The sequence below is a fragment of the Oncorhynchus mykiss genome, chromosome 10 (genome assembly GCF_013265735.2).
Source record: "Oncorhynchus mykiss isolate Arlee chromosome 10, USDA_OmykA_1.1, whole genome shotgun sequence".
Taxonomy (NCBI): Eukaryota; Metazoa; Chordata; class Actinopteri; order Salmoniformes; family Salmonidae; genus Oncorhynchus; species Oncorhynchus mykiss.
The window spans coordinates 36027210-36048073 of NC_048574.1; the positions used below are offsets into that span (position 1 = coordinate 36027210).

The window sequence follows — 20864 nt, forward strand, 5'->3', positions numbered from 1 at the left end:
TTATAAAATAATTAGCTCAAAGATCAGATGGCTATGGTAGGCTATAAATATTTTTTATTCAGCTGAAGCAAGCCCAAATATTTTCTTCAGAAAATGTATATTTTCTTGTTTAGTCATCTTTCTTAGAAGTGTTTACATTGCAGGCTGACTAGCATCTATTGAGATGCAATGTCCCATACATTGGATGCCCCAAATAAATTGAAGTATCTACAAAACAAGTTTTGAATTGGCTACCTAGTTAGTCTGTTTTTTTATTGCCTCTCTCCTTGAGCAACGGCCCACTCTCGCACACAGACACTCTAAAGTGTCATATTGCAATCCTGGCTGATATGTTTTTTAAACATTTATTTTGATTAATTTCCCTGACTTTTTGGGTTTTACCATTTTCCAAAACTTTTCCAGGCCTGGAAAACACAATTGTAAAATTCCATGACTTTTCCAGGATTTTCATGACCATACGAACCCTAACACACACATAGACTTTTTTTTTATACAAGTTTCCAATAGCAACCACTGAAAAATCAAATGGACAAAGTAACAGAGTTCATCTCCTAGAGAAATTTGTGAGACACACTGACTGGTTTTGAGGGGTTTCCTAGAGATACTGCTACATTATACTCAAGGGGCACAGGCTGGACACCTGATTTCGGTTAGATTTTATTTAACCAGGCAAATCAGTTAAGAACAAATTCTTATTTACAATTACGGCCTACCAAAAGGCCTCCTGCAGGGACGGGGATTAAAATATATATATAGGACAAAACACACATCACGACAAGAGACAACACTACATAAAGGGGCACCTTACAAAATAGCCTCCAACACTCTACTCAGCAAACTGGATGCAGTCTATCACAGTGCCATCCGTTTTGTCACCAAAGCCCCATATACTACCCACCACTGCGACCTGTATGCGCTTGTCGGCTGGCCCTCGCTACATATTCGTCGCCAGACCCACTGGCTTCAGGTCATCTATAAGTCTATGCTAGGTAAAGCTCCGCCTTATCTCAGCTCACTGGTCACCATAGCAGCACCCACCCGTAGCACGCGCTCCCGCAGGTATCTCTCACTGGTCATCCCCAAAGCCAACACCTTCAGCCGCCTTTCCTTCCAGTTCCCTGCTGCCAATGACTGGAACAAATTGCAAAAATTGCTGAAGTTGGAGACATATCTCCCTCACTAACAATAAGCATCAGCTATCTGAGCAGCTTACTGATAGCTGCAGCTGTACACAGCCAGTCTGTAAATAGCCCATCCAACTACCTACTGTACCTCATCCCCCTATTGTTTTTATTTGCTTTTTTTGCTCTTTTGCACAGCAGTATTTCTACTTGCACATCATCATCTGCACATCTATCACTCCAGTGTTAATTTGCTAAACTGTAATTTCTTCGCTACACTTGGCCTATTTAATGCCTTACCTCCTTACTCCATTTGCACACACTGTATACAGACTTTTCTATTGTGTTATTGACTGTACTTTTGTTTATCCCATGTGTAACTCTGTGTTGTTGTTTGTCGTCGCATTGCTTTGCTTTATCTTGGGCAGGTCAGTTGTAAATGAGAACTTGTTCTCAACTGGCCTACCTGGTTAATTAAAGGTGAAAAAAATGTACCTAAGACAACATAGCATGGCAGCAACACAGCAGGGTAGCGACACCACACGTGTATGTGACCAATAAAATTTGATTTGACAACAACATGGGAGCAACACAACATGGCAGCAGCACAAAACATGGTAGGGCACATACAACAGCACAAAAACAAAAAGGTAGAGACAACGGATGCCTGAAAAGTTTTTTTTAAAAAAGGAACCAACGAGTAGTGGGTGTAGAAACGTAACTTCTAAGTGCCACAACCACACATTGGATAAAACAACAGGCACTTTAAATAACTGGTATGGCGGTAGCTAGGTAAGTAGGTAGGTAGGTAGGTAGGCGTAGCAGCGTGACTTACTTCATGATGTATTTAGCTCTGTCCACAGTCTGAGCTTTGACCTTGACCAGCAGTGGGTGGCTCGTGTACGTCTCGTTCTTCCACTGCCCGTATAGCCGGTACCTGGGGACCACAGGTAGAACAGAGGTGGGTGTGTTAACACTGACATATCTAATAGTACACACACCAGGACCAGCCTGGGACAAGGACCTTTCAATACCAGAACACAACAGGGCGGAGAATAGAACAATTCCTGTAAACCCACATACTCCTGTCTCTGTGTGGGCTTTGTTTTCTCCATAAGATGGACTCAAAACGGCTGGCCAAACATGTCAGTTCAAGTAAAAAATGGCACCGCTATGATTGTGTGTGTGTGTGTGTGTGTGTGTACAGTGCCTTGCGAAAGTATTCGGCCCCCTTGAACTTTGCGACCTTCTGCCACATTTCAGGCTTCAAACATAAAGATATAAAACTGTATTTTTTGTGAAGAATCAACAACAAGTGGGACACAATCATGAAGTGGAATGACATTTATTGGATATTTCAAACTTTTTTAACAAATCAAAAACTGAAAAATTGGGCGTGCAAAATTATTCAGCCCCCTTAAGTTAATACTTTGTAGCGCCACCTTTTGCTGCGATTACAGCTGTAAGTCGCTTGGGGTATGTCTCTATCAGTTTTGCACATCGAGAGACTGACATTTTTTCCAATTCCTCCTTGCAAAACAGCTCGAGCTCAGTGAGGTTGGATGGAGAGCATTTGTGAACAGCAGTTTTCAGTTCTTTCCACAGATTCTCGATTGGATTCAGGTCTGGACTTTGACTTGGCCATTCTAACACCTGGATATGTTTATTTTTGAACCATTCCATTGTAGATTTTGCTTTATGTTTTGGATCATTGTCTTGTTGGAAGACAAATCTCCGTCCCAGTCTCAGGTCTTTTGCAGACTCCATCAGGTTTTCTTCCAGAATGGTCCTGTATTTGGCTCCATCCATCTTCCCATCAATTTTAACCATCTTCCCTGTCCCTGCTGAAGAAAAGCAGGCCCAAACCATGATGCTGCCACCACCATGTTTGACAGTGGGGATGGTGTGTTCAGCTGTGTTGCTTTTACGCCAAACATAACGTTTTGCATTGTTGCCAAAAAGTTCAATTTTGGTTTCATCTGACCAGAGCACCTTCTTCCACATGTTTGGTGTGTCTCCCAGGTGGCTTGTGGCAAACTTTAAACAAAACTTTTTATGGATATCTTTAAGAAATGGCTTTCTTCTTGCCACTCTTCCATAAAGGCCAGATTTGTGCAATATACAACTGATTGTTGTCCTATGGACAGAGTCTCCCACCTCAGCTGTAGATCTCTGCAGTTCATCCAGAGTGATCATGGGCCTCTTGGCTGCATCTCTGATCAGTCTTCTCCTTGTATGAGCTGAAAGTTTAGAGGGACGGCCAGGTCTTGGTAGATTTGCAGTGGTCTGATACTCCTTCCATTTCAATATTATCGCTTGCACAGTGCTCCTTGGGATGTTTAAAGCTTGGGAAATCTTTTTGTATCCAAATCCGTCTTTAAACTTCTTCACAACAGTATCTCGGACCTGCCTGGTGTGTTCCTTGTTCTTCATGATGCTCTCTGCGCTTTTAACGGACCTCTGAGACTATCACAGTGCAGGTGCATTTATACGGAGACTTGATTACACACAGGTGGATTGTATTTATCATCATTAGTCATTTAGGTCAACATTGGATCATTCAGAAATCCTCACTGAACTTCTGGAGAGAGTTTGCTGCACTGAAAGTAAAGGGGCTGAATAATTTTGCACGCCCAATTTTTCAGTTTTTGATTTGTTAAAAAAGTTTGAAATATCCAATAAATGTTGTTCCACTTCATGATTGTGTCCCACTTGTTGTTGATTCTTCACAAACAAATACAGTTTTATATCTTTATGTTTGAAGCCTGAAATGTGGCAAAAGGTCGCAAAGTTCAAGGGGGCCGAATATTTTCGCAAGGCACTGTACATAGAGTACCAGTCAAAAGTTTGGACACACCTACTCGTTCAAGGGGTTTTCTTTATTTTTACCATTTTCTACATTGTAATATAGAAGAGATCAAAACTATGAAATAACACATACAGAATCATGCAGTAACCAAAAAAGTGTTAAACAAATCAAAATATACTGTATTTTATATTTGAGATCCTTCAAAGTAGCAACCCTTTGCCCCAATGACAGCTCTGCACACACTTGGCATTCCCTCAACCAGCTTCATGAGGTAGTCACCTGGAATGAATTTCAATTAATGACCGTTCATTGTTTATGGGTCATTGAACAAGCATTGGAAACAGTGTTTAAACCCTTTACACTGAAGATCTGTGGATTTTTACGAATTATCTTCTAAAGTCAGGGTCCTGAAAAAGGGACGTTTCTATATAGTACCAGTCAAAGGTTTGGACAAACCTACTAATTCAAGGGTTTTTCTTTATTATACATTGTAGAATTATTGTGAAAACATCAAAACCATGAAATAACACATGGAATCATGTAGTAACCAAAAAAAGTGTTAAGCAAATCAAAATATATTTGAGATTCTTCAAAGTAGCTACCCTTTGCCTTGATGACAGCTTTGCACACTCTTGGCATTATCTCAACCAGGTTCACCTGAAATGCTTTACCAACAGTCTTGAAGGAGTTCCCACATATGCTGAGCACTTGTTGGCTGCTTTTCCTTTACGCTGCGGTCCAACTCATCCCAAACCATCTCAATTGGGTTGAGGTTGGGTGATTGTGGAGGCCAGGTCATCTGATGCAGCACTCCATCACTCTACTTCTTGGTCAAATATCCCTTACACAGCCAGGAGGTGTGTTTTGGCTCATTGCCCTGTTGAAAAACAAATGATAGCCACACTAAGCGCAAACCAGATGGGATGGCGTATTGCTGCAGAATGCTGTGGTAGCCATGCTGGTTAATTGTCCCTTGAATTTTAAATCAGTGTCACCAGCAAAGCACCAGCACACCTTCTCCTCCATGATTCATGGTGGGAACCACACATGTGGAGATCATCCGTTCACCAACTCTGCATCTCACAAAGACACGGCGGTTGGAACCAAAAATCTCAAATTTGGACTCATAATTTCCACCGGTCGAATGTCCATTGCACATGTTTCTTGGCCCAAACAAGTCTCTTCTTCTTATCGGTGTCCTTTAGTAGTGGTTTCTTTGCAGCAATTTGACCATGAAGGCCTGATTCACACGGTCTCCTCTGAACAGTTGGTGTTGAGATGTGTCTGTTACTTGAACTCTGAAGCATTTATTTGGGCAGCATTTTTTGAGGCTGGTAACTCTAATGAACTCTGCAGCAGAGGTAACTCTGGGTCTTCCATTCCTGTGGCGGTCGTCATGAGAGCCAGTTTCATCATAGTGCTTGATGGTTTTTGCCAATCCACTTGAAGGAACTTTAATAGTTCTTGAAATGTTCCTTATTGACTGATCTTCATGTCTTGAAGTAATGATGGACTGTCATTTCTCTTTGCTTATTTGAGCTGTTCTTGCCATAATATGGACTTGTTTTTTTTTACCAAATAGGGCAATCTTCTGTTTACCAACCCTACCTTGTCATAACACAAGTGATTGGCTCAAACACATTAAGAAGGCAATTCCACAAATGAACATACCCCTTTTACCAATTTTCGCCTAAAATTACATACCCAAATCTAGCTGCCTGTAGCTCAAGCAAGGATATGCATATTCTTGATACCATTTCAAAAGGAAACTCTGTGGAAATGTGAAATTAATGTAGGAAAATATAACACATTAGATCTGTTAAAACATAATACAAAACTCAATCATTATTTTTTCCCCATATTTGAAATGCGAGAGAAAGACCATAATGTATTGTTGCAGTTTCGGGGCAATTTAGATTTTGGCCTCTAGATGGCAGCAGTGTATGTTCAAAGTTTTAGACTGATCCAATGAATCATTGCATTGCTGTTCAAAATGTTGTCAAGTCTGCCCAAATGTGCCTAATTGGTTTATTGATTCATTTCCAAGTACATAACTGTGCACTCTCAAACAATAGCATTGTATTCTTTCACTCGAAAAGCTGCTGTAAATTGGACAGTGCCGTTATATTATTAAGACACTAACAGCTTACAGACGGTAGGCAATTAAGGTCACAGTTATGAAAACTTAGGACACTAAAGTGGCCTTTCTACTGACTCTGACAAACACCAAAAGAAAGATGCCCAGGGTCCCTGCTCATCCACGTGAACGTGCCTTAGGCATGCTGCAAGGAGTCATGAGGAATGCAGATGTGGCCAGGGCAATAAATTGCAATGTCCGTACTGTGAGACGCCTAAGACAGCGCTACAGAGAGACAGGATGGACAGCGGATCGTCCTCACAGCGGCAGACCATGTGTAACAACCTGTGTAACACCTGCACAGGATCGGTACATCCGAACATCACACCTGTGGGACAGGTACAGGATGGCAACAACAACTGCCTGAGTTACAACAGAAACGCACAATCCCTCTATCAGCGCTCAGACTATCAGCAATAGGCTGAGACGGGCTGGATGGAGGGCTTGTAGGCCTGTTGTAGTAAGGCAGGTCCTCACCAGACATCACCTGCAGCAACGTCACCTACGGGCACAAACCTACCGACGAGACAGGACTGGCAAAAAGTGTTCGTCACTGACGAGTTGCGGTTTTGTCACACTAGGGGTCATGGTCGGATTCGCGTTTATCGTCGAAGGAATAAGCGTCACGCCGAGGCCTGTACTTTGGAGTGGGATTTATTTGGAGGTGGAGGGGCCGTCATGTCACAGCATCATCGGACTGAGCTTGTTGTCATTGCAGGCATTCTCAATGCTGTGCGTTATAGGGAAGACATCCTCCTCCCTGATGTGGTACCCTTCCTCCAGGTTCATCCTGACATTACCCTCCAGCATAACAATTCCACCAGCCATACTGCTTGTTCTATGCGTGATTTCCTGCAAGACAGGAATGTCAGTGTTCTGCCATGGCCAGCGAAGAGCCCGGATCTCAATCCTATTGAGCACGTCTGGGACCTGTTGGATCGGAGGGTGAGGGCTAGGGCCATTCCCCCCAGAAATGTCCGGGAACTTGCAGGTTCCTTGGTGGAAGAGTGGGGTAACATCTCACAGCAAGAACTGGCAAATCTGGTACAGTCCATGAGGAGGAGATGCACTGCAGTACTTAAAGCAGCTGCTGGCCACACCAGATACCGACTGTAACTTTTGATTTCGACCCCCCCCCCCCCCTCCCCCCTTTGTTCAGGGACACATTATTCAGTTTCTGTTAGTCACATGTCTGTGGAACTTGTTCAGTTTGTGTCTCAGTTGTTGAATCTTGTGTTGTTCATACAAATATTTACACATGTTAAGTTTGCTGAAAATAAATGCAGTTGACAGTGAGAGGACATTTTTTTTTTTGCCGAGTTTATATACTTCTCACCTGTGCTGGTAAGGGAACAGTTTGAAGAGGCCCCAGAGTTCTTCTGACATGCAGGCGTTACACTCCATTAGAGAGAGCGAGGGCAGCAGCACCTGGTCTGCAATGCTCAGGAAACAACTCAGCAACGTGTCCTAGGAGGGAACAGCAGCACATCAACTACCAGAGCACAGACCACAGTGTGTGGATGCATATATTCTATTTATTCTCTGTGCATTCCTCTTACTGACTAGCACAACAAGGCTGTTCCAAGTCACTTCTTGGTCTCATTTATTTGATAACTCACCATTTTGTCCTTGATGTGGTCATTTCTAGCCTCATTTTGGTACTGTAGAACAAAAGAGGACAATTAATGAGATGAAGCCAGAGTATGAGATGTTATGCCAATTAACGTTCCTTTGGGGATCAATTAAAGCATTACTTATCATCAATCATCAAATGGCAAACTGATGGTGGGGCCTGTACCTCTTTCATGAAGCCCTTGCCCAGTCGTACTATCTTGGCAAAGAGGATGGGGTCGTGGGAGAGGTGAGGCCCCAGGTAGCAGAGCATGCTGAACACGTCTCTACGTAAGTCCTCAAAGCTCTCGGCAGGCCTTGGGGCCCGCTTGTTCCTCAGGGGCCTCATCACACAGCCCTTGGCCCCTTTGGGAACCCCGGCTCTGCAAGGGAAACACAGGTGAGACAGGGCATACTAAACACATCAACATACAGCCTCCAGTGCTCTAGTGTGAACCGGAAGTGGTTCTGTTTGTGGTTGTCATTATGTCTGTGTGCTTTCTGTGTGTCCCTACAATTGAATGAAAGGCTGGCATCAGAGGAGGTTATAGTCTGGCTGGCTGTGTATGTACACTCTGGCATGTCGTGCTGCAGTGTACGTAGGTGCGTGTGTGTGCATCTCTTTCTTCCACCAGTGTGTGAAGAGCACTAAGTGAATCTGTGGGAGCGGGCAGACACCTGCGGTACAGCGGCTCCACAGTCAGGTGCAGCAGCTGGCACAGTGCCAGGGCGATGGCCTTGTGAGAGGTGGCGTAGAAGGCAGGCATCTGGTCCATAATGCTCTGGGCATGGTGCCAGTCTCCGATCCTCAGCAGCGCTTCCAGCAGGCCCAGCTTCTGGTTATCAGGAGGCTGAGCGGAGAGGGGGAGATACTGAGTGTGAATGTGTGTGTGTGTGCTTGAGTGTGTGTGTGTGCGTGTGTTTGAGTGAAGCTCAGGGCAATTGGAGCAACAGAAGCAGTAGTTAGAGAGCAGCTCTTCCTAAGTCCTTAGTTTATGACTGTCAGTAATAAACTAGCTGAGGGATCTCACACAGTACAAAGCAGGCCCATTAAAAGAGGTTACGGAGGATTTGCAAACACAAAGCCTAGTCAGTAAATCCCGAGACGTCATTTACTCCAGCAGCAATGGATGGAACAAGGAAGTGAAGAAATCCCTCATCCTATCTGACGCTGCACTTCATTTGTGTGTGACTGACACAACCAACTGTGACACAGCACAGTAACAAGGCAGTGCTGTCAGGGAGAGGCTGTGACCGTGGGATGAGAGAGCTAGCTAGAGGACAAGCGGATATTCTGCTCCTTCAATGTCACACTGTCTTCTTTTTGCGACCAGGCTATTCTCAAAATGTGCCCTCATCTCACACCGTGGGGTTCATTTTGAAATGTTTTTTAAGCCACAGCAAAACTATTGTTGAAACAGATATTCACGCAATTTAGCATTAGCATGACGTGGGCACCCAGTTGACTGAGATGCAATCTGACAATCCAGAGCTTGGGCTGGAGGCTGGAGTTATTTTAGAAACATGGCCCACAAAATCCTTCAGTGTTGCTATTCGTTAGAGTTAGCGCGTGGGATGGTGATAGGGGGTGGAGAAGGGGGGCCGTGTGGAGTCTGTACGTTTAACACGTCTGTGGCCTGACCGCTGCAGCGCTACCTAACAGACCTCCTCTGGTCCATCAATCACTGCCTGTACAGTCTATCTGTGGTCCTCAGTATCAGACAGACACTGATTAGCACCTCGTTAACACACACACAAAAATAAAGCATTTCCTTTGCCTTCAGCTACACACTGAGGCAGCCTTACAATGACTGGGATTCATCATGGAAAACAAAGAAGGACACTTGATGGAAGTAGTGCTTAAGTACAGAAGCAGAACTCAAACGTGCAGACATGTTTTTCCAATGGTAGAAATATATGTTGAGTGATGGTCATGAGATTGCTTTACCTTGTCGTTCTTCTCCTCCTCTTTCTCTTTCTCTCTCTCCTTGTCCTCCATCTTCTCGGAGGGCACCACCACCATGGTGAGCTTGCGGGCGATCTGCTTGGCCTCTGTGATCTCTCTCTTGTGCTCCTCTACAATGCTGGCATCCAGTGGCATCAGCTGGGAGGGCAAGGCAGAGGCACAGAGGACAGGACAGACTCAGTCATATGTCAGGTCACAGCTTACAGTACAATGCGATTCCATTTTCTTATTGGATCACCTGCTGCACAATCGGGCATTCACTGAGGACAAACAATGTTAGTCTTAAACCTTATACAGTGCATTCGGAGAGTATTCAGACCTCTTGACATTTTCCACATTTTGTTAAATTACAGCCGTATTCTAAAATGGATTACATTATTGTCTCATCAATCTACACACAATAAAGCAAAAACAGTTGACATTTTTGCAAATGTATTCAAAATAAAAAAACAGAAATACCTTATTTACATAAGTATTCAGACCTTTTGCTATGAGACTCGAAATTGAGCTCAGGTGCATCCTGTTTCCATTGATCATCCTTGACATGTTTCTACAACTTGATTGGAGTCCACCTGTGGTAAATTCAATTGATTGGACATGATTTGGAAAGGCACACACCTGTCTATATAAGGTCCCACAGTTGACAGTGCATGTCAGAGCAAAAACCAAGCCATGAGGTCGAAGGAATTGTCTGTAGAGCTCCGAGACAGGATTGTGTCGAGGCACAGATCTGGGGAAGGGTACCAAAAAAAATCTGCAGTATTTAATGTCCCCAAAAACACAGTGGCCTTCTTCATTCTTAAATGTTTATTTTTTTGTACCCCCTTTATCTCCCCCAATTGGTAGTTACAGTCTTGTCCCATCGCGGCAACTCCCGTACGGACTCGGGAGAGGCGAAGGTCGAGAGCCATGCGTCCTCCAAAACACGACCCTGCCAAGCCGCACTGCTTCTTGACACACTGCACGCTTAACTCGGAAGCCAGCCGCACCAATGTGTCAGAGTACACACCGTCCAACTGGAGACCTTTTCAGAGTGCATGCGCCCGGCCGACCACAGGAGTCGCTAGAGCGCGATGGGACAAGGACATCAGGGCCGGCCAAACCCTCCCCTAACCCGGACATCGCTGGGCCAATTGTGATCCGCTTCATGGGTCCCAAGATTATACTTTTTGGCCTGAATGCCAAGCGTCACGTCTGGGGGAGATCTGGTACCAATCCTATGGAGAAGCATGGTGGTAGTAGCATCAAGCTGTGGGGATTTTTTTCAGTGCAGGGACTGAGAGACTAGTCAAGATTGAGGGAAAGATGAACGGAGCAAAGTACAGAGAGATCCTTGATGAAAACCTGCTCCAGAGCGCTCAGGACCTTAGACCGGGGTGAAGGTCCAGCCAAGACAATGCAGGAGTGGCTTCGGGACAAGTCTCTGAATGACCTTGAGTGGCCCAGCCAGAGCCCAGACTTGAACCCGATCAAATATTTCTGGAGAAGCCTGAAAATAGCTGGTCAGCAACGCTCCCCATTCAACCTGAGACGATCTGCATGTAGCGTCATACCCAAGAAAACTTGAGGTTGTAATCGCTGCCAAAGGTGCTTCAACAAAGTACTGAGTAAAGGGTCGGAATACTTATGTAAATGTGATATTTCAGTTTGATCATTTTATTTTAAAATTAGCATTTAAAAATCTAAGAACCTGTTTTTGCTTTGTCATTTAGGGGTGTTGTGTTTACTGTAGAATGATGAGGGGATAAATACGATTTTATGCATTTTAGAACAAGGCTGTAACATAATAAAATGTGGAAAAAGTCAAAGTGTCAGAATACTTTCCGAATGCACTGTATATAAAATTATATTTATACGTGACACAAAGTGTGAGTAGAGAGATGCTTACATGCACATAGAGGTCCTCCAGCTCTATGAGTTTGTGGTGGAGAAGGGCGGCAGCAATGTGGTAGAGTGAAGTAGGGGTCTCTTCATTAGGCTCCTGGGGGAGAGAACAGTCAGAGAATACTCATTATGTACTGAGAAACAGCTAACGGAAGGGGGGTCTAGTACAGATCAATATAGAAATTGACTCGGCTGTCCTTTGATCCCCAACTTGGAGCTAAAGTGTGTATTCCAGTGCCGGGCAGCATTACTATTCACATCTGGTCTGACTGCACCATTTTTCCTCATTTCTGCAGGTCAAGGGAGAATAGCTGGAGAAAATTCCAAACCTGGGCAAGACTTATGTTCTCATCAATAAGACCTCGAAGTCATTTCATTTAAATTGTTTATGGATTTCTCTGCTTCTTGTGCAGGTAGCTCCTCACAAATACCCATTTGTACAGTTTCTATGTGGCAGGTTTCAGACAGGCTGCAGAGTGCAGACAGTCAATGTCCAGTGGGGAGTCTGCTCTCTCTTACCTGGTTGAACTTGAACTTGAAGCCCAGGATGTGGCAGAGGGTGAGGGGTTCACACATGTAGGACTTGATGAGGGGCAGGAAGAACTCATCCTGGTCAGAGCGACACTCGTACACCTCCAGGATGATGTCCAGAACGCGGTTGGGGTCCAGGTTGAAGCATCCTGCAGGGTGGAGACGGGGTAAGTGTACAAATGACATCCAAATAACACATCTCCATATTTGGTACCCAAGTTATGTAAATCCTATTTGGGAGTCTAACTGGTCAGGTACTGTTCTACAACTATTCATGTCCCAGGTAACATTTGAATCCTCAACTTAAACTGTAAAAAGCACTTCTGCCAAAATTCTTATCTCCATTACTTTCAGGGCTGATCTCAGAAATTATTCATAACCGTCACAGAAAACACACTAAATCAAAGAGTGCCACAAGGGGCAGTTGTGTCTTGGCTGTAGAGAATGTGATGACAATGTAAAAAGACGAGGGGTTTCATACCTATCAGGGACTTGATGCTCTCTAGGACGACGTGGCTAGTGATGTTGCCTGAGAGGTCTTGGCCCAGCTCAGTGATCAGCTTGGCATAGCCCTCATTCTCTTCCCTTAGCAAGTTGAACTTCTGCTGCTTGTAACTAAGGGGACAGAGTTGAAAATAATATGAGGCCACACACTACACAACCATGAGGCAATTTTAGGCCCACATTTGAATGTGAATGAAATGATTATTTATTGTGTCTCTAGTGTATTACAGAGTAATATAACAATATATGGCCAGAATGACCATGTATTGCAACAAAGTAGTGTCTGAACAACAGCCTGAGAGAATATTAACAACTAAAGTAATGCAATTATCTACATTCTGTGCTGACATTAATTACATCTGGCATTCATGGCAAAGCTTTCATCCTATAGTGTAAATAGTCACGTATTAAACACTACAGTCACAGGCTGTGAGGTGGATAAAACAGGGATGGAGATGCAACCTTGGGTTAACAGCCTCTCCAGCACAGTCAGCCCAGCTGAGTAACAGATGTGCCCTGATCTATCCTGGGGATAACAGCAACTAACCCAGGTTCTGGAGGGTGACTATGTGGGTTTTAACCTTTAACACTGTTTTTAATTTGGCTACTTGGACAGACCAATTTACTATGCTGTTGACCTTTTGACACTGAACATTACCAGATTTTTGCTTTTTACATATGAAAGTAAGTCACTGCTCCACTTACAATAGCTTGGTCTTGATTTTGACGATTTTCTGGTTGAACTGATGGGCTTGCTTTATGAGTCCTAGGGACTCCAGGGTCTCTGGGTCCAGTCTCTCCTTCAGGATGGCATCTGGCACAAATAACTGAAAGAGAGGGCGGGAGGAAAACAAAAAAGTGTCATACAAAGACTGGTAAATATATCTTATATGGTTATGAATGATAGCAAATTTAAAGCGGCAATCAGCAGTTGAAACAAAAACAAAGTGTTGGGCTGAGGGATGAGGCTGGAGTAAAAAAAACTACTCTTAAATTCAGAAACAGAGCGACGGATGCAAGTACTGACCATACATGATATCAAAATGTGAGTAAGACCTTTAAACATGTCAACATTCACAAGGCGGCGGGGCCAGACGGATTATCAGGACGTGTACTCACGAGCATGCGCTAATCAAAAAGCAAGTGTCTTCACTGGCAACCTCTCCCTGACCGAGTCTGTAATACCTACGTTTCCAGCAGACCACTATAGTTTTTGTGCCCAAGAAAGCCAAGGTAACCTGCCTAAATGACTACCACCCTATAGCACTCATGACTGTAGCCATGAAGTGCTTTGAAAGGTTGGTCATGGCTCAACACTATCCTCCCAGAAAACCTAGACTACAATTCGCATACCGCCCCAACAGATCCACAAATTACACAATCTCTATTGCACTCCACACTGCCCTTTCCCACCTGGACAAAACAGAATGCTGTTTGTTGACCAGAGCTCAGCATTCGTGCCTTCAAAACTCATCACTAATCTAAGGACCCTGGAACTAAACACCTCCCTCTGCAACTGGATCCTTGACTTCCTGACAGGCTGCCCCCAGGTGGTAAGGGTAGGTAACAACACATCTGCCACGCTGACACTCAAAAGAGTCATAGAGAGGACACGACAACGCCTATTCCCCCTCAGGAGACTGAAAAGATTTGGGTCCTAAAATCCTCAAAAGGTTATACAGCTGCAACACACCATAATTTGCAAATAAATAAATTTAAAATCCTACAATGTGATTTTCTGGATTTTTTTTTCCATTTTGCCTGTCATAGTTGAAGTTGTACATAGTTGTACATTTAATGAAAATTACAGGCCTCTCTCATCTTTTTAAGTAGGAGAACTTGCACAATTGGTGGTTGACTAAATACTTTTTTGCCCCACTGTATTTTGGATTCTGATGGGATACGACAGTTGAACAAAGTTAATGAGCCATATATATAAGAATCAACTTCTACATACAGTATCATTCATAAGTTGTTTTATTATAGATGTAGCAACTGCTGATTGCACCTTTAACATTTGTGAAGAGAATCAAACATTACTATAATATTCTAAATTCAGAGCCAATTAAAAAAGGTTTATTCTTATTTAAGCTTGAAACAAATACTGTGTGTTTTGGCCTTACAATGGGAAATACAACAGACAAAGGTTGAGTTTTGTTTGAACAATACTACCACCTAGTGAAAGTTTGACATCATTTCAAGATAACATATTTTTGCACCTGCAGTAAAAACTTGAAATATACCTACCAGACATGCTCCCACTAGCTGGGTGTAATGGTCGCGTTTGTTTTTTTCCTCCAAAGAACTGGTCTCTATGTCTGTCAAAAATTAATTGTTAAAACATAATATCATGATAACATTACAGTAATTCGCCAACTGATTAAAAAAACAAAAACATTTAGGCATACAAATTGCAAAGGACTGTCACAATATGCCCAAACTGGAGTTATACCCACCCAGTATACTGAAAACATCTGCTAAAATGGATGGCATGTCATCGCGCAGTTCCTGGAAATAAACAAGAAATCAGAAGCATTCAAGACATACATTATTAAAAAAGGTAAATTCTCAATTACTTTTGTTTGCTGATAGAGAAGTTCCATACGTGTCATTTAGCTTTCTTTACAAGCAAAGCACAAGGTTCAGTCTGAGATTAATGAATTGGCTGGTCAACAAAAGGGAACACTGTTTTCTTCTAGCACAGGTGCAAGTGTACCTTGTCTGCAGTAGTGGAAAAAGTCCCCAAACATCATACTTGAGTAAAAGATACCTTAATAGAAAATGCCTCAAGAGAAAGGAAAGTCACCCAGTAAAATACTACTCGAGTAGAATATACTGAAGTATCAAAAGTAATTGTAATTGATAAAATATACTAAGATATCAAAAGTCAAATTAAAAGTATACATCTTTTCAAATTCCTTATATTAAACAGGATCAGACGGAACCATTTCATAAATGTTTTATTTAATTACGGAGAGCCAGGGGCACACTCCAACATCATTTACAAATGAACCATGTGTTTAGTGAGTTAGCCAGATCAAAAGCAGTAGGGATGACCAGGGATGTTCTCTTGATTCAGTGCATTCGGAAAGTAGTCAGACACCTGGACTTTTTGCACATTTTGTTACATTACAGCTTTATTCTAAAATTGATTGAATTAATTATTTTCCTCATCGATCTACACACACCACATAACGACAAAGTGAAACAGGTTTTTTAGAAAACTTTACACATTTAAAAAATAATAACAGAAATACCTTATTTACATAGGTATTCAGACCCTTTGCTATGAGACTCGAAATTGAGATCAGGTGCATCCTGTTTCCATGGATCATTCTTGAGATTTCTACAACTTGATTGGAGTCCACCTGTGGTAAATTCAATTGATTGGACATGATTTGGAAAGGCTCAAACCTGGCTATATAAGGTCCCACAGTTGACAGTGTATGTCAGAGCAAAAACCAAGCCTTGAGATCGAAGGGATTGTCCGTAGAGCGCCGAGACAGGATTGTGTCGAGGCATAGATCTGCAGCATTGAAGGTCCACAAGGACAGTGGCTTCCATCATTCTTAAAAGGAAGACGTTTGGAACCACCAAGACGCTTCCTAAAGCTGGACGCCCAGCACAAACTGAGCAATCAGGGGAGAAGGGCCTTGGTCAGGGAGGTGACCAACAATCCAATGCTCACGGAGATGGGAGAACCTTCCAAAAGAACAACAATCTCTGCAGCACTCAAATAATCAGGCCTTTATGGTAGAGTGGCCAGACTGAAGCCACGTGATAGCCAAAAGGCACCTAAAAACTCTGACCATGAAAAACAAAATTCTCTGGTCTGATGAAACCAAGATTGAACTCTTCGGCCTGAATGCCTAGCGTCACCCCTGGAGGAAACCTGGCACCATCCCTATCCCATGCTGTGGGGGTGTTTTTCAGCGGCAGGGACTGAGAGACTAGTCAGGATAGAGGCAAAGATGAACGGAGCAAAGTACAGAGAGATCCTTGATGAAAACCTGCTCCATAGGGCTCAGGACCTGGGGTGAAGGTCCACCTTCCAACAGGACATCAACCTTAAACACACAGCCAAGACAACGCAGAATTGGCTTTGAATGTCCTTGAGTGGCCCATGAAATGGCTAGCTAGTTAGGGCGCGCTAATAGCGTTTCAAACGTCACTCGCTCTGAGCCTTCTAGCAGTTGTTCCCCTTGCTCTGCATGGGTAATGCTAATTCGATGGTGGCTGTTGTTGTTGTGTTGCTGGTTCGAGCCCAGGGAGGAGCGAGGAGAGGGACGGAAGCTTTACTGTTACACTGGCAATACTAAAGTACCTATAAGAACATCTAATAGTCAAAGGTTAATGAAATACAAATGGTATAGAAGGAAATAGTCCTATAACTCCTATAATAACTACAACCTAAAACTTCTTACCTGGGAATATTGAAGACTCGTGTTAAAAGGAACCACCAGCTTTCATATGTTCTTACATAGCACATATTGCACTTTTACTTTCTTCTCCAACACTTTGTTTTTGCATTATTTAAACCAAATTGAAAATGTTTCATTATTTACTTGAGGCTAAATTGATTTATTATATTAAGTTAAAATAAGTGTTCATTCAGTATTGTTGTAATTGACATTATTACAAATAAATAAATAAATAAATAAATAAATAAATAAATAAATAAATATTGGCCGATTAATCAGTATCGGCCTTGTTGGTCCTCCAATAATCGGTTGACCTCTAATTGAGATGGGTGGTGTGTTTTTTGGTGTTTGGGAAAGTGTGGCGTTAAGTGAGTGAGAAAGGAACTGGTTGTATATCCCAGAACCAATGTGTCTGTGAGCAGGTGTTGTGAGAGAGCTTTCGATTTTGTGCAGGTGAGGGATATACATTTTATAATTAATTATACATCTTATTTATTTAATGTCCTATCATGGGGAACTACATTTTTAAAATAAATAATACATCTAATTTATTTATGGTCCTATATTGATGGAACGGTCCACAACCCTATACACCCACCTGAACCTTGATGACCTTGTACCTCGCCGGTGTGGATTCCGGGTGGGGTGCCCCTACCCAGGCAGTGGCAGTGCTGGCAACACTAGCTGCAGTAACCCATGGGCAGGGGGTCACTCGGACATTCAGAGAGGGGGCATATTATTGTGGCCATGGTGGCACAACATCAAAGGTCTGACTGCACAGAGATGCTTGAGAATATGGTCACAACGGGGGACCATGTGTGGGTGTTTCAGGGGAACGGGGTGTATCTGACCTCCATCACCCAGGACGTAACAATGGTTAATCAAATCAACTAATTTTTGCCTACTTTTTGCTCAGTTTTGCCTGCCTTCTCAAACAGCTGCAACTCTATATGCATTCGTAAATCACTACCTTTCTTGAGTTAGGCTCTGGGATGGTGCAACTGTTGAGAATCTGAGACTATGTTTGGTAGTGTGTGTGGGTGGTGTGTGTGTGTGTACCACAACTGTTGCGAGGGAGTAAAAGATGTTAGGGACAATATATGATGAATCACAATAATTGCTTGCCATAATGTAATTTTGGTAATGGTGAGACTGGTGGGAGGTAAAAATCCTTTGCATAAACCGCCTACATTACTACAAATATTAATGGCTAATTATTGAAAATAACAGGATTTTTTAAAATACATATTTTTTAAGGGCTCTATATAAAATACAAATCGAGGTGAGGGCGATGGAAGTGCGTTTGATCTGCTTCTGTTCTGTGGGTGGCACTGTGTGCTCATTTCAAAGGATGGGTTCCAGTCTCTCCGGGGCCCTGGGATCCGGGGGGATCGGGGGTGGTCTGCCGGGCATTGGGATGACAACCCAACTCGGGATGATGAGTGGTTTTAGTGGGTGGAATAATGGGGACCAATTGGAGATTTACCTTGTAGCAATGCAAATATCATGGTACAGCTATATAGACACTCAATCATCATGTTACTTTTTAATGGTACGTTTACAAACATATATCATGATAAATAGAATTGAAACTTGTGTCTCATTATGGTAATTGGTGAAATAAGTATAGCCAGTTATAATTGTAACGGCTTAGCAGATAAGAAAGGACGATTTGACCTGGCTAAAAGAGACGTTTACAGGAAACTCATTCAACAATTTTAGATAAAGTTTTGTGGGAAAAGGACTGGGGGGGGGGGGGGGGGGGGGGGGAATATATTTCTCCCATGGGTAAAGAAATTCAAAAGTGGTGATGATATTAATCAACAGTAATTTTGATCCAAATGTGCAAATTGTCTAAACAGATCCTCAAGGTAGATGGATGATTTTAAGTATGTTATTAGAACATAAACAGATATGGCTTATTAACCTATACCATCCGAATAATGATCCAAGCTTCTTTGAAAATATATAATAATTTATCAACTATACCAAGCAACACTAAATCAAATAAAAATGTATTTGTCACATGCGCTAAATACAATAGGTGTAGACCTTACAGTGAAATGCTTACTTACGAGACCCTAACCAACAATGCAGTTTTAAAAAATAGGGATAAGAATAAAGAGATAAAAGTAACAAGTAACTAAAAAGCAGCACTAAAATAACAAGAGACACTATATACAGGGGGGTACCGATACAGAGTCAATGTGCGGGGGCACTGAGTCGTTGAGGTAGTATGTACACTAGACTTTATTATGGTGGGAGATTTTAATATGGTTGTAAATACCTCCATGGCCCGTAAAGGAAATTACATTACAAACTATCCCCTATATGCACTTAAGGAATTCATGAATGTCATGGATATATTGGAATTAGTGGATATACAGAGGCTGAAATACCCTGACCTAGTGAGATATACAAGGCGGGGGCTTAACTTGTTATGGCTGGGGGCAGTATTGAGTAGCTTGGATGAATAAGGTGCCCAAGAGTAAACTGTCTGCTACTCAGGCCCAGTTGCTAATATATACATATTATCAGTAGATTTGGATAGAAAACACTGACGTTTCTAAAACTGTTTGAATGATGTCTGTGAGTATAACAGAACTCATATGGCAGGCAAAAACTGAGGTTGGTCGTTTTTCAACTCATTCCCTATTGAAGATACAGTGGGATATTGGTAATGTTGCACTTCCTAAGGCTTCCACTAGATGTCAACAGTCTTTAGAACCTTGTTTGATGCTTCTACTTTAAGTTGGGCCGAATGAGAGGGGAATGAGTCAGAGGTCTGCCAGAATGCCTTGCGCTCGTGACGCTTGTTCACGTAGGAGCGAGCTCTGTTCCATCGCAATTCTACAGTTGGAACATTATTGAAGATTTATGTTAAAAACATCCTAAAGATTGATTCTATACATCGTTTGACATGTTTCTACGGACTGTAATGGAACTCATTGACTTTTCGTCTGCTCTTAGTGATCGCACGTTATGAATTTGGATTACTGGGCTAAACGCGCAAACAAAAAGGAGGTATTTGGACATAAATGGACATTATCGAACAAAACAAACATTTATTGTGGAACTGGGATTCCTGGGAGTGCATTCTGATGAAGATCATCAAAGGTAAGTGAATATGTATAATGCTATTTCTGACTTCTGTTGACTACACAACATGGCAGATATTCCTCTGTCTGTTTTGGGTTATGAGTGCCGTTCTCAGATTATGCTTTTACCGTAAAGTTTTTTTGAAATCTGACACAGCGGTTGCACTAAGGAGAAGTTTATCTTTAATTCTGTGAATAACACTTGTATCTTTTATCAATGTTTATTATGAGTATTTCTGCAAAATCACTGGATGTTTTGGAATCAAAACATTACTGCACGTAAGGTGCCAATGTAAACAGATTTTTGGATATAAATATGCAAATTATCGAACAAAACATATATGTATTGTGTAACATGATGTCCTATGAGTGTCATCTGATGAAGATTATCAAGGGTTAGTGATTCATTTTATCTATATTTCTGCTTTTTGTGACATACAGTGCCTTGTGAAAGTATTCGGCCCCCTTGAACTTTGCGACCTTTTGCCACATTTCAGGCTTCAAACAAAGATATAAAACTGTATTTTTTTGTGAAGAATCAACAACAAGTGGGACACAATCATGAAGTGGAACGACATTTATTGGATATTTCAAACTTTTTTAACAAATCAAAAACTGAAAAATTGGGCGTGCAAAGTTATTCAGCCCCTTTACTTTCAGTGCAGCAAACTCTCTCCAGAAGTTCAGTGAGGATCTCTGAATGATCCAATGTTGACCTAAATGACTAATGATGATAAATACAATCCACCTGTGTGTAATCAAGTCTCCGTATAAATGCACCT

At 42.3% G+C, this 20864-nt stretch overlaps 1 protein-coding gene across 8 annotated transcripts in view; it reads right to left on the minus strand.

Moving 5' to 3' along the window:
• The window catches only part of LOC110533758 (THO complex subunit 2), a 67821-nt gene that overhangs the window by 36665 nt on the left and 10292 nt on the right, over nucleotides 1-20864 (minus strand). For all 8 annotated transcript variants that reach the window (XR_005053631.1, XR_005053630.1, XR_005053629.1 and 5 more), the window contains exons 4-15: nucleotides 15020-15071; nucleotides 14811-14881; nucleotides 13269-13390; nucleotides 12541-12674; nucleotides 12048-12208; nucleotides 11533-11625; nucleotides 9627-9782; nucleotides 8357-8529; nucleotides 7866-8061; nucleotides 7687-7728; nucleotides 7404-7534; nucleotides 1957-2058 (exon numbers count right to left, since the gene is read on the minus strand). Coding sequence is in view for 4 of the 8 variants with exons in the window: in XM_036990132.1 (XP_036846027.1) it covers nucleotides 1957-2058; nucleotides 7404-7534; nucleotides 7687-7728; nucleotides 7866-8061; nucleotides 8357-8529; nucleotides 9627-9782; nucleotides 11533-11625; nucleotides 12048-12208; nucleotides 12541-12674; nucleotides 13269-13390; nucleotides 14811-14881; nucleotides 15020-15071 (1433 nt within the window). In the remaining 4 variants the exon portion in view is untranslated. The remainder of the gene's footprint in view (nucleotides 1-1956; nucleotides 2059-7403; nucleotides 7535-7686; nucleotides 7729-7865; nucleotides 8062-8356; nucleotides 8530-9626; nucleotides 9783-11532; nucleotides 11626-12047; nucleotides 12209-12540; nucleotides 12675-13268; nucleotides 13391-14810; nucleotides 14882-15019; nucleotides 15072-20864) is intronic.